We start from the raw sequence: 13278 nt of genomic DNA on the forward strand, positions 1-13278 counted from the left end.
GATTACTAGCATTGTTATTTATAATCTTAGAGAAATAGCAGCGCCTCTCAAGACGGACTGTGTTATTGTATTCTGTTATTTTAACTTTTAATATTTCATAGTGGATAGTTAGTTTAGTTTTCCTCCATTTACGCTCAGCTGTACGGCATGTTCTCTTTAAATCAGACACTCTTTGGGTCTTCCATGGTATAACAATGCTAGAAGATTTTTAACTGTCTTTCAGGTGCAACTAAGTCAACAGCAGCTCTCACTTTAGTATTAAATCTTTCCACCTTACTATTTACATTATCCTCGCTATTATAGTTGGCACTATAAACTGATTGCTTAGAATGTTTGTAAGTTTTAAAGCTGCTGATGAGTCAAAGAAGCGTTTTTTTTTTTTAATTTGCTTATCATGAGTGATTTTTATGATTATTTCTATATTAAAAAGTAGAAGAAAATGGTCTGATAGACCAATATCAATGACTTGCTTTATATCAACTTTTAGTCCTTTAGTAATTACTAAGTCTAATGTATGACCTGCTTAATGTGTAGGCTGATTAACGAGCTGTCTCAAATCAAAAGAGTCCAGGAGGTTCATAAATTCTTTTACTTTTGGGTCACACTGAATGTCGATATGAAAGTTAAAGTCGCCGACTATTAAGAGTGTGTCATAGTTTGTAATTAAAATTGACACCAAGTCTGTGTATTCCTCAAAGAAAGACGCGTTGAATTTAGGAGATCTATTCTCGGATAATACTAGAAACTGAGAAACTCCATGAATAACAATGGCGAGATACTCAAAGGACAAAAACAAACAAAAACCCAACCTTGTGCACGCCAGTGTCTCCCGATTACTACTGTGAGTTCTGCACATTGGAACAACAGAAATCCCAGTGTCCGTTACGTACCTTCAGCTTTAATGGCGGTTTGTAGCTTTTCTCTTTTGTTATAATTAAACTAAACTACTATACATTGTTATGGCCTGTCAACATATGTGTGTGGTGTTTGAACTTATTAAATATTTATGAAACAGCAACAGCTCTTCAAGTATTGTTTCAATGACGGAGTAGGAAGGCCAACAGTGAATGATAGAAAGTGGGATGCTGAAATAATTGAAAAATGTGCTGAAAATGGAAACCAGTGACGGTAACATTATTCTGTATCATTGTTAATGGTCGTCTGAATTGTCATTTTCTTTATATATTCTGTTATTTCAGGTTGTGTTAATATATTGTGGTGTGCAGGCAGCTTGTGATGCTCTGTGTGGGGGCAGAAAGGGCGGAAAGCTGTAAGTGATGGGACTGGCTGAGGGGCTTCTGTTCTGTCAGGGGTGGACAGGAGAAGTGAGGAGAGAAGTGAAGGTGTGGAGCAGGGAGTCAGGAGACAATAAGCAGGAGTGTTTGTGTATCAAAAAGACACAACGAGAGTGGCAGGAGATCAACTGATCGGTAGGGAAAGCTTTCTGTGATTGTTTAGGAGGTGAGCTCAGTAACCAAATAACGGAGTGTAAGACAGGACACCGCTTGTGAGGGAACGAAGACTCCACGTAAAACATAGAAAACTCCAGGACCTCTGAGTTGTATTTGCTTATTACGCTGGTCATTACAATATTATATAAATTAATTCATTATATTAATATAGTTTTTCACGACTGTTCGCTACACTAATCTACTGTTTGTCATTTTTAAAGTAGCTGCTCTGTTATCCGTCTTTTCTCTTATCCATCACAGCCTCGGTCCTGAGCCCTGACTGATAATCGAGGTTTTACTGGACCTTATAAACCTGATGTTTCAAGTTCAGAGCATTGGCTGCTGGAGTCCATCCTGGTGAGACTGGTGCAAGTCATGAAACAGCTCAGGATGAGATCCCCAAGATGGCCCACAAACAACTGAGTTCTCTCCTCACAGCCAGCTGAGTTTCTTTCTGCTCTGATCAGTTTCTCTTTTGAGTTTCTAAGGCAGTGGGAGGCCAACTATAGCCTGCTGTCTAGAAATGTCCACTGGCAGGGGTGCGAGCGTCACATGGGCTACGCGTAGAAATGTCTGACATTCGGACCCTCCTGAGGTGTTCTTAACAAGATGATGTTACAGTTGGCTGATGTCAGCGTAGTAAGTGAGCACACAATGTCATCCTAAACGTAATTCAATAGAAGGTCTGACACATCGATAGACACACTCTGTACTGCTGACACTTACACGCTGAGTGTGCTTAGCTGCTTGTCTACCTTTGTGGTGTTTGTCCATTTTTAAAGAATTAGAGTTTGCATTTGTCTGATCTCAGGGCTGTTTAAGAGACACATTATTGTCACATGTCAGTCTGTATTGTACTCCAGAGTTAAGTCTACGATTCTTACAATAAGTTCAGCTCAGAAATGTCAATATACGATTCCTGTGTAGATTCTGTTTTTAATGATGTAACTCATCAGGCTCTTCATTAGTGTTCTACACGGCCTGTTAAAGCCCACTGAGACACTCCTTGGGTGATTTGTGGATATACAAGAAAAGAGAAATTGTGTTCTTTCCAGTGTGAGGTGCGCAGAGTGAGGAGTAAAGCAGACAGGCCTGTTCCTTGTGCTGCTCCAGTGTTGCTCACACAGTCCTTGAGTCTGCCTGACAGTTAGTCCATCATCAGGACACCACAGGCTCACCCACCTGCACATCTCTGAGCTGACCCCTTAACAGGGATGGCTGGGTGGTCTTGAAGGCTCTGGTGAAACCAAAACACATAAACATAATAAACATCTCTCTGTTATAAGAGACGAGACGTGATCTGTCTAAAAAGACTTTTCGTAAGTCCAGAGAGACGGAAGCAAGGTCCGCGAAATGGAGAATTTGGCCATTTTGAAAGTCTACAAAAATGATAGTAAAGATCGCATTCGCACAAACAAACAGAAATTATTACTCGATGAAATAACAAAACAGCGAAAAGAGATTGAATATATTGTTTGGATTGAAACTTTAAGTCAGAGACTTGTAGATCTTCTAATCTGTGTTGCCATCACTAAAAAGTAGTGTTTCTTCACAATAAACAAGAGAATTAAAAGATTTGTGGTTTGGTGAAAGTGAAATCCACGTACGCGGTCACACTTGGGTCACAGAGTGGCACAGATACACAGGAGATTTTAGACACAAACGTTATTCAGACACTTCAAACAAACATAAGTCTCTTTCAGGATTGAATCGAGCTCCGTGTGTAGTCGGAGGGGACAGTTCCGTATCTCAATTAGAAGAATAGAAAATCTTCCTGTTCATAGGGGTGCGCGTCGGGAGCGGGACCACCACAGGAGCAGAGGATGTCTGGGGGAGAAGAGAGACAAGGCAGTGACACAAAAGGACAGGTGCTGTACAGGCTTTTAAATGTTTGAAGCACCGCATGAACCAAACCTGCGGGTGGGCGAGTGAAGTGTGCAGGGGGCAGAGCTCACTAGTTTAATTAAAAATAATAATCCGTCAACTAAACAAAACACCTGACGTAAGTAACATACAAAAATATCATTTCTGAGTATTAGAATTCCTTTAAGTTGCCCTCTTCCTGAATTCAACAGAATCGTTTTTATATTTCAGTATCTTACTTGACTCCAGAAAATGACAACGGCAGACAACGTCCTCACATGTCTCACTCAGGATATCAAATGTCCTTGTAGATCCTATAATTACTGACATGACGTGTTTAAGTCCTCCTGGCCTTTCACCAGTTTCTTTACTTTACACTCCAGTTTGTTTTTATTATTTTTGGTGTTTTGTGAACTTCACATTTCCCAGTTTGTCGATGTGATGTCTTCTAAATGTCAACAACTAACTCACACACCAGTGTGCCTTCAAACTGTCTTCTGTATTTGACGCACTCTTCAAACCCAAACTCAATTAAACCTTTCTTTTAATCTTTATTGTCATTCCTGTTTGTTAAATCAAATCTAAGTTGTGTCATGAAATGTCAAACAAATGTGTTGTGAAAATATCAGGAGTCAGAAAGAGAAAAAGAAATCACAAAGTGAACGTGAATTCTGATCTGACCATTCGTGTCCTCTTGTGTGTCCAAACAGAAACAGCTGGGGGTGACACTGAGTGACATCAAGAGGGGACTTGAGGAGAGAGAGAAGACACTGAAGGAGACGAGGAGGATGATGGAGGAGATGAAGGTGAGTGGAATAGGAAGACAGCACTTCATATCAAAGATAGGAGAAATAAATGAGAACTTGAAGAGCAGCAGAGCTTCACTGGTGATGATGAGTAGGGACACGAGAAGGGAGATTAGTGAAGACATTGTGTGGTGTCCTTCATGGCCTTTCACTGTTGACAGAATCCCAGGTGTTACTCAGTGGAGACTCAGACAGCATCACCCTAAAGTCCTCTGATATTCCATCAGCTGCTTAAAGGAGACTTAACTCAACTAACAGAAACTCACACTGAAGGTCGACGCTGATGTTCTGAATTAGATCAGCGGGCTCAACGTCCTTTAATGGTCTAAGTTGTTTTTAATTTACAAATAGCATTGCATACAATCAAGTTCAACTTATACAACAAATGACTTTCAAAGTCAAAATAAAAAATAAAAATCAGAAAGTTAAAACAGAAATCTAAAGAAACACAAAAAATGCAAAAAGTAAAAAACTACCAAACAGGATTCACACTGCAACCAGAAAAAGACAGAAGAGCCGAGGGGGGTATTTTTCGTACGTGGATTAGTCGTTTAGCCGGATGTAATTGTTGACGATTTGGCCTGATCCTGGATCTGTCGGTTTTTCGAAACTCTTGCTGGAAGAGTTGTCATAGCAGACCTGCTCGGAGCAGGTTTGTTCTGCGTAAACAAGGATTAGTTTACATACGTGATCAGTGACGGTGAGTGGAAGTCATCCACAATGAATGGCCAATTGATATTGGTGCGCAAATTATACGAAGAGAATTTCATATAGAGAGGGTTTTGCGCGATCGGCAAGATCCTTTATTGCTCCCGGAGGAAATTCTGTACGAAAGATACCGCTTTAGCCGAGGGGGAATATTGTACCTCAAAGATTTATTAGCTCCGTATATTCGAAGTCAAACTCGGTGAAGTCGGGCTCTCACAACCACACAGACAGTAGGCATTGCTTTGAGTTTTCTTGCAAGCGGCACTTTTTTATATACTGTAGGCGATGCGGAACATTTATATAAAAGTGCAGTTTGCCAGGCAATTCGTAAAGTCTGTTTGGCTCTGAAACATTTCCTTCGGGTTTTCATTGTGTTTCCTGGACACCTGCGTGTGCAGACAATAAAAGAGGCGTTTCATGCCATTACAGGTAGGTAATACACAGGCTAAAACACCCACAGTACCATGAAGAATCTCACAATCAGCCTAACATTCTCATTACCAGGATTTCCAAATGTGATTGGGGCATATGGGATCAGAGTGGAGTTTGATCAAACATTATTTGGAAAATGTACCTCTCCTCCTGATGAATAATCAGACACAGTGTCTTCATGAAATATTTAACCTTCGTCAATATCTCGTTGGTCAGACACAGGTTCAAGGGATATGACATTCCCTGCAACTGACCCAACAAAAAAGAGGGCTCTATGGATCATACCTATGGAGGACAAATATATGCAATGACCATCCTTTACCTGAAATGAAGTGACCACTGCATCCTGCCACTGGTTCTGAGGAGGAGCTTCCCCCTGGAATGCCCTCACAAACAGAGCAATGGGCATTTTGCTGGAAAGCCAACTCTTCTGCAGGGGTTAGGTCTGGACCGCATGGACCTCCACCTGTTTTGTGCTTGTCTGCCTTCTTATTAGCTTTAAAATTAATGTTTTTTATATTATATATGATTATTTATGTCAACAATTCTTTAAATAGTTATATACCAATATTTACCAGTTTGAAGTATATTCTTGTACTTCACTTTAACCTGTTCCCATGTTCTCCTTGTGCTCACGTTTGATCTGGAATTATGACATATTAAATAATAATTAATCTGACACATAGGAAATGAAACGCTGCATTCAGTAAGTACAATGCACACTACTTAGCGTTTAATTTGTCGGCCACTTTTTGCCAGCCGTCTTTTCTGGTTTTTGCTGCTTTTGCAGTGTTACCCCTTGTGCATATTAAATCTTGAATTTCTTCATGTCCTTCGAATAAAAGGTCTTGCGCCGCGTGTGTGAAAAAAATGCGCCCCTTCTTTCATCATTTTATTACAGCCTATCAAAGACTTGCTGATCATGTTTTCTAGACTCAATATATATGGGCTTTTCACACAGCGCGGGTGCGCGCATTCATCTCGGATGATTAGATCCAGCTCGACTAATCTAATACACGGCTGCATTTGAAAAACTGACTTATCTGGATGAGTTTCACTGGCATTAACTCATCCAAGATGAGGCACCTGATCTTGGATGATTTAAGTGACGTACGGAAAATACCCCCGAGAGCTGGGACAAGATTCCTGATGATTTAGGAAAATAAATAAATAAATAGGCTGAATTTCCTTTTCCCCTGCTATGGTTGCTTATTTTAAATTTTTATTAATTAGATATTGCCATTTTTTATAAAGGTTTTGAACAGATCTTCTAAGTGAGAATTTTTTTTTTTTAAATGTCAGACATCAGTGACCCAGTGACTTATCACAGTTGGACTGGGGGTCTTCAAGTTCAGCAGGACAAGTCCACGAGCTCAGAATGTGGTCAAGGAAGTTACAGTCAATGTGTCTTCCTCCACTTTAGGCCCCTCTGGTATCCCACCAACTACAGCTGTTAGTGAGTTAGGAGTGATTGTGACCCTAAGGCTGTCTGATAAAACATTCAAACTTTTTGGCCCTAAATGATATTACTTTGTTGTCCTCACTAAACATGTGGCCCAGTGAGGCTGGAGCTCGATTGCCACACTCGCAGGTTGGATTCTTCCCAATTTTAAATGAGATTAATGTGATCGATGAAAGAGTCAAAGTCTGATGGTTGAATACTTTGCATATATGGAGCTGGAGTGTATTCTATGCATGGCTGACTTCCACTCCTTTTCTGAGATATTCATTAAAAGGCCCTTTTCCCACCATATCCCTTAAAGGGGAGACTCTTTAGATGCTGTCTGACTCCTCAGGACTGATCAGGATTTCTTCTGGAAAGGCAATGGGTGGGAGGTGTGGAAAATTGGGTATGTTTTTTGGGCAGATTTTTGTTGTCTGTAGCTTCTGTAAACTTTGCTAATAATAGTGGAGCTAACTTAGTTGAAAACATCTGTGTTAATTTCCACTGGTTGCCATCAGGGCCTGTTGTTTTCCCACTTTGGAGTGAGTTTACAGCATCCTGAAGTTCTGAGAGTTTCAGAGGTTTGTCCCAGTTCCTCTTCACTAAGAGTGTCCATCTGTTGTCTTTATATTACATCAAAGAACTCCTCAGATTGTGTCTCATCTTCTTTAAACTGAGTAGAATATAAAGACTTATAGTACTTGCTAAATGTGTGACTTATATTTTTAGGCTTCATTACTTTATCTCCAGTTGTGCTGGTAATTTCTGTTATTGCGTTGCAAACTTCCTGCTTGTTGATTGCTGAGCTAAGATCTTATTAGCCTTCTCTCTATGTTCACCGTAATGATGTTGTGATTTAAAGATGAGTTCTTCAGGTTCTTTTGTCATCAGGAGTTTACATTCTGATTGGAGAGCCTGTCTTTTCTTGTAAAATACATTTTTGGAGAGATGGGATATTCTTGATTTATTCTGGATATCTTAATTGTCTTCTCTTCTTCATTCTGGTATTTCTCAGTCTTATTGGACTCCACAACTTAAGGATCTCCACTGTTTGTCTGAGTGCATACTTTATATAATGTACACCTCCAAATGTTTTACTTAAGCTTTAATATTTTATCACAAAGGACAGTAAGGTTGTCCAGTGGTGGCATCTGCTGAATCTCAGATCCACTTTCCTCCATTCCCTTTCCATGTGGAGTTTACCCCTTCTTCCAAAATCTCAGTGGGTTTCTTCCAGTTATTCCAGATCTTCCACCACATCCTCACATTTTATTTTGGTTAAATGGCAGAAACATCAGAATGGCTTCCATTGTCATCACTAGTTTAGATCTGACCCTGTAATGAGCTGGCAGACTGTCCAAGATACAACACTCTCTGATGCCCAGTTCTGCCAGGATTCATTTATGTGAAAGTTCTCATCAAGCAGAGACAGAACTCTAAGCACACATTTCTGTGCCCAGACAGACCAAACTTATCCAACCTAATTTATTTAACACAGACTCACATTAAACTGACCCATACAATCAAGTGTACTAAAGTACTAAACACAGCCGGTCCAGACCAGTGGGGTGTGTTTTTAGTTCAAAGAAAGTAGGCGGGCACAATGTGTCACTCAACACTGTGTAGTCCAATCCAGACACAGAGGTGACAGCTGAAGAAGTAGAAGTGAAGGAGAGCCAACCTCAGAGACCGACCTTCACTTCGCTTTATGTTTCTATACTCGTCTGCTTTTGTTGTTTCCTCCTGGAATTTCTGCTATTTACTGATGCATAAAATCCCCTCTCTACACCAATGATGACTTTGATATTTTCAGCCAGGATTCCCTCCACTAGATGTTGTTCAAAGTTTTGTTTCATGTGTTTTTTATTTGTTTATTAATGTTAATGTTGATTTGGTTGAATATATATATTTTTCTTTCTAGTTTATTTTGTCTATAAACTGCCTTTGTTATGTTCCATGTGGTTTGTGTGTTGCTCACGAAGAGGTGGACCATCTGCCAGTCACCACCAGCAGCTTCCCTTCTGCCCTATAAACCCAGAGGGTCTCCGACAGTTTCATATTATCTAACATATAGTGCGTTTCATATCTATCTATTATATAGTGTCTTTCATATCTATCTATTATATAGTGCCTTTTCTATCTATCTATACAGTACTAGCAAAATACTTGCGCTTCGCAGCGGTGAAGTACTGCTTTAAAATTTTAAATAATAAACTGAGGGAAAATGAACCAATAATTATTTGTTAAGGATCTCTTTGTATACCACGTTGTCAGTTCGCCCCTCCGGTTGTAATACGACCAAGCTGTGCGCTGAGCTTACTCTTGAGCATGCAACGTATAGTTGGCCATGTGAAAAGCAATCTTGCCTCAAATCAATGCCAACCTTTTGTAGGGTCTGTCCCTGAGACTTATTAATTGTCATTGCGAGGCAGAGCCTTACTGGAAATTGGAGGCGTTTGAATTGAAATAGGAGATCAGAGGGTATAACGGGGATGCGAGGAATAAAAACTCTCTCCCCTGATCCACCGCCAGTAAAAACAGTTGCCTCAATTAGGTTCTTTTGCAAGCATGTGACCTGAAGTCTCGTGCCATTACAATGTTTCGGGGCTGTAAGTTTCTCAGTAACATTATTGGTGCCCCAACCTTCAAAATTAGATTATGCTCAGGAGTGCCTGGAGGATTTAGAGTGTGGACCGAGCTGCAGGCTATGGACGTATATATGTACGTAAGTAGGATTCAGTTAGTGTTGGGAACCCGCGAACCAAATTTCTTGAAGATGGGCCCATTAAGTAAAAAAGGCCGTTGGAAAGTTCAATATGGCGGCTGACAGTGGTGTCATACCACCGAAATAAGTACGTACATCGTTTTCGTTTAGCACTGGGAAGCCGCCTACCAAATTTTGTGAAGATGGAGCCAAACATAATGAAGTTTAACATGGCGGATGTTGTCGACCGTTATGACCGTTACATGTAGAATTTCGAAATGAAACCTGCTTAACTTTTTTAAGTAAGCTGTAAGGAATGAGCTTGCCAAATTTCAGCCTTCTACCTACATGGGAAGTTGGAGAGTTAGTGATGAGTGAGTCAGTGAGGGCATTGCCTTTTATTAGTATAGATGTATATGTATATATATGTGTGCGTGTGTGGATGTGTTTGTGTGTGTCCTGTGGTGTGTTGGCACCCTGCCCGGGATTGGTTCCTGCCTTTTGCCCTGTGTTGGCTGGGATTGGCTCCAGCAGACACCCGTGACCATGTGTTTGGATTCAGCGGGTTGGAAAATGGATGGATGGATGGTTAGATATATAGATATATAGATATATATAGATATATATATATAGATATATATATCTATACTATTAAAAGGCAAAGCCCTCACTGACTGACTGACTGACTCATCACTAATTCTCCAACTTCCCGTGTAGGTGGAAGGCTGAAATTTGTCAGGCTCATTCCTTACAGCTTACTTACAAAAGTTAGACAGGTTTCATTTCGAAATTCAAAGTGTAACGGTCATAACTGGAACCTCTTTTATGTCCATATACTGTAATGGACTGCAGCTCGCTGGCCGTGGGAGGCGGAGTTGCATATCACGTCATCACGCCTCCCACGTAATCACGTGAACTGACTGTGAACGCAGTACGTACAAAACAAGGAAGAGCCTCAAAGAGCGCTGAAGAAAACATTCATTACACAATTGAGAAGGCAGCAAAACAATAAGAAGCGAAGCACGGTGTAAACCGTAAGTTTAAATTAAATTTATAGAAACGCTCCCGCTGTCGTTTGCAATACCATATTCGCGAGATACAAGTTTAATGAGAAGACACGAGGCATAAAAAAGATTTGGATCACTTTGTAACAGAGTTAAAATTGCTGTAGCGAGAAACTTTGAAGTGCCGGGTCTTAGCTAACATTAAATAAAGCCGTGGACATTGCAACATCACACAAGAGAGCGGCTCACGTGAACTGACTGAACGCAGCAGGAGTGATCACTTCATTACTGCGGAAGCAAAGCACGGGGTAAACCATAAGTTTAAATTAAGTTTATAGAAACAATCCTGCTGCCGTTTGCAATACCATATTCTCGAGATACAACTTTAATGAGAAGACACGAGGTATAAAAAAGACTTTGGATGATTTTGTAACGGATTAAAAATTGCTGTAGCGAGAAACTTTTAAGTGCCGGGTCTTAGCTAACATTAAATAAAGCCGTGGACATCGCAACATCACACAAGACAGCAGCTAAAGTGAAGTGACTGAACGCAGCACGTCAGAAACAAAGCACCGTGTAAACCTAAAGTTTAAATTAAGTTCATAGACCTACAAAAGGTTGCCATTGATTTGAGGAAAGATTGCTTTTCTCCTGTACAACTATACGTTGCATTGTCAAGACTGTGCTTGCATGGCTTGGTCATATTACAACCGAAGTGCTGAACTGACAACGTGGTATACAAAGAGAACTATAACAATCGTAATATGTATATATAATTATATATATATATATATAATTCCCTAATAATAAATCTCATATTATCTCATATTATCATTTCTTCCTTATTCTAGTGGCTGGTTAGGAGGTGACCTTTTAGGGCTTCTAAGCCTTCCCTTCAATCGCAGAGTAATATGAGCCACCAGATGTGCAATGTTCTAAACACAGCAGAACACCTCCAGCTTTGGTGTTGATGATCCTGTACAGCAGGCACCTTTTACCTCACATTTACTTCCCACATAGAACACCCCACCAGTTCTCATCATACAAGTATGAGCCATAGTTACAATAGCAAATTAATTAGTTATAATGCAAAGATCATAAATGAAGTGGAAAAACATCAAACATGGAAATAAATACACAACTCTGAGCTTTACAATGAAAAAGAGATGCAAGAAGGTAAATATGGAAAGAGTTCATGAAAATAAAGGAAATCTGAATCCTTTTGACCAACACCTAGACCCTCTTGTTAAATATCTCCATCTCACAGGTCTGACATATTGACGTCTGACACCCCAATCTAGAATACAACTAATATGCACAAGTGTCTTTTCTAGAAATACTTTTATTTTAACACAATTAACTCCTAATGCACAAGTTTACTGGTCTTTACAAATCATCATCGTCATCTTCTTCTTCTTCTTCTTCTTCTTTGGTGTGTGTAGTCCTACTCCACTCCAAACCTCAGGCTGAGCAGGAGATGTCCTTTGTAAAAACAGAATTTTATATAAACTCGCAGATCAAATGGGGTCCTCACAATACAGTACAGGTGTCCCCAGCAGCACCTGCCATTGGCTCTCAAGATCCTTCACAAGGAAGCCTTTCAATACTGCGTAACTCATAAAGTCCTACAGTTTCCTTAATAGCAGCATCAGCAGAGTGATGATGTTATTCGGCATAATGGAGGGAGCATATTGTATGGGAGTCAGTCTGCAACTGACCTTCCCTCTGAAAATAAAGTACCACAAGTCACTCCAGCCAATTCAAACTGTCCTTCACAACATCAAAAAAACAACAAATGTGCCTCTTGATTGGTTATTCTTATCAGGTAACTCAATTCTAAATCTTTATCCTATTTATTCAGATGTCTGTGGTAAGAGAGGTGGAAGAAAATAAGAAGAGCTTCACTGCTCTGATGCGGTGCATTGAGGAAGAACACAGGAAACTGACTGAGAGGATCAGAGAACAAGAAAAGAGAGAAATGGAGAAGGCTAAAGGAGTTATGGAGCAACTGGAGAAGGAGATTGAGGAGCTGAAGAGGAGAGAAGCTGAGCTAAAGGAGCTTTCAGAGACCAAGGACCATCTCCACTTCCTACAGGTGAGAGCGACACTTCACAGAGAGTCTGATCAGACTGGGGTGTGTTGGACCTGAGAACATTTAGAGAGAAATTTATAAGATCTGAGGAGTTTGTACAACATGACAAGAACAGGCCATTCAGCACAACACAGATCATCTATTCACATTTCCTTAACATTTCAAATATTATTTTTACAAATATTTCAAAGTGTATCTTCATGTGCATGACAGAGAGATGAACACACAGCTGTCTGGGTGAGAAAGTGAATTTTTATGAAGTGTAAAAGATGACATCTAATAAAGGATGGTGCCAACTCTTCTGCCAGGCCACCTCATGATGTCTCCATCCTTAAACCGATGAGATTCAAATCCTTCAGCATTTCCTCTCAGCTCAGACCCCACAGTCCAGTCTCGTCTCTCATCTCTCATCTTTCTCGTGTGTTTTTCTCTCACAGTCCACACAATAGTCCTGATGTCGACTGTGTTTCACAGACATTAGTGAGATTCTCTTCTTGATTTACACTCCACACATGGTGGTCACTAAATAACTCAGCTACGCTTTCTCTCTTTTGTGTGGCTGATGATGATGATGATGATGAAGACACAAAGGCTCCCAAGATTTCCTCACAATTTACACTTCTGAGCCGCAGACCTTAAATTGTATAATCATATTGAAGAGCTTTCTCCCTACATGTGTTAGTCTTTACATTTAATTTAATTTAATTAAGTTTGTCTCAGAACCATAAAAAGCCGAACACCTTGTTTTGTGTGCCAAGTCAATTCTGGACCCAC

General features: G+C 40.1%; 2 protein-coding genes across 4 annotated transcripts in view; both read left to right on the forward strand.

The window, feature by feature from the left end:
- Positions 1 to 13278, forward strand: part of LOC114644582 (E3 ubiquitin/ISG15 ligase TRIM25-like) — a 182535-nt gene that overhangs the window by 58287 nt on the left and 110970 nt on the right. The window lies entirely within an intron of this gene.
- Positions 1 to 13278, forward strand: part of LOC127527847 (E3 ubiquitin/ISG15 ligase TRIM25-like) — a 117695-nt gene that overhangs the window by 6211 nt on the left and 98206 nt on the right. The window contains exon 2 of the mRNA XM_051927987.1: positions 4025 to 4120. Coding sequence (XP_051783947.1) covers positions 4025 to 4120 — 96 coding nt within the window. The remainder of the gene's footprint in view (positions 1 to 4024; positions 4121 to 13278) is intronic.

Source organism: Erpetoichthys calabaricus, chromosome 5 (assembly GCF_900747795.2).
Source record: "Erpetoichthys calabaricus chromosome 5, fErpCal1.3, whole genome shotgun sequence".
Taxonomy (NCBI): domain Eukaryota; kingdom Metazoa; phylum Chordata; class Cladistia; order Polypteriformes; family Polypteridae; genus Erpetoichthys; species Erpetoichthys calabaricus.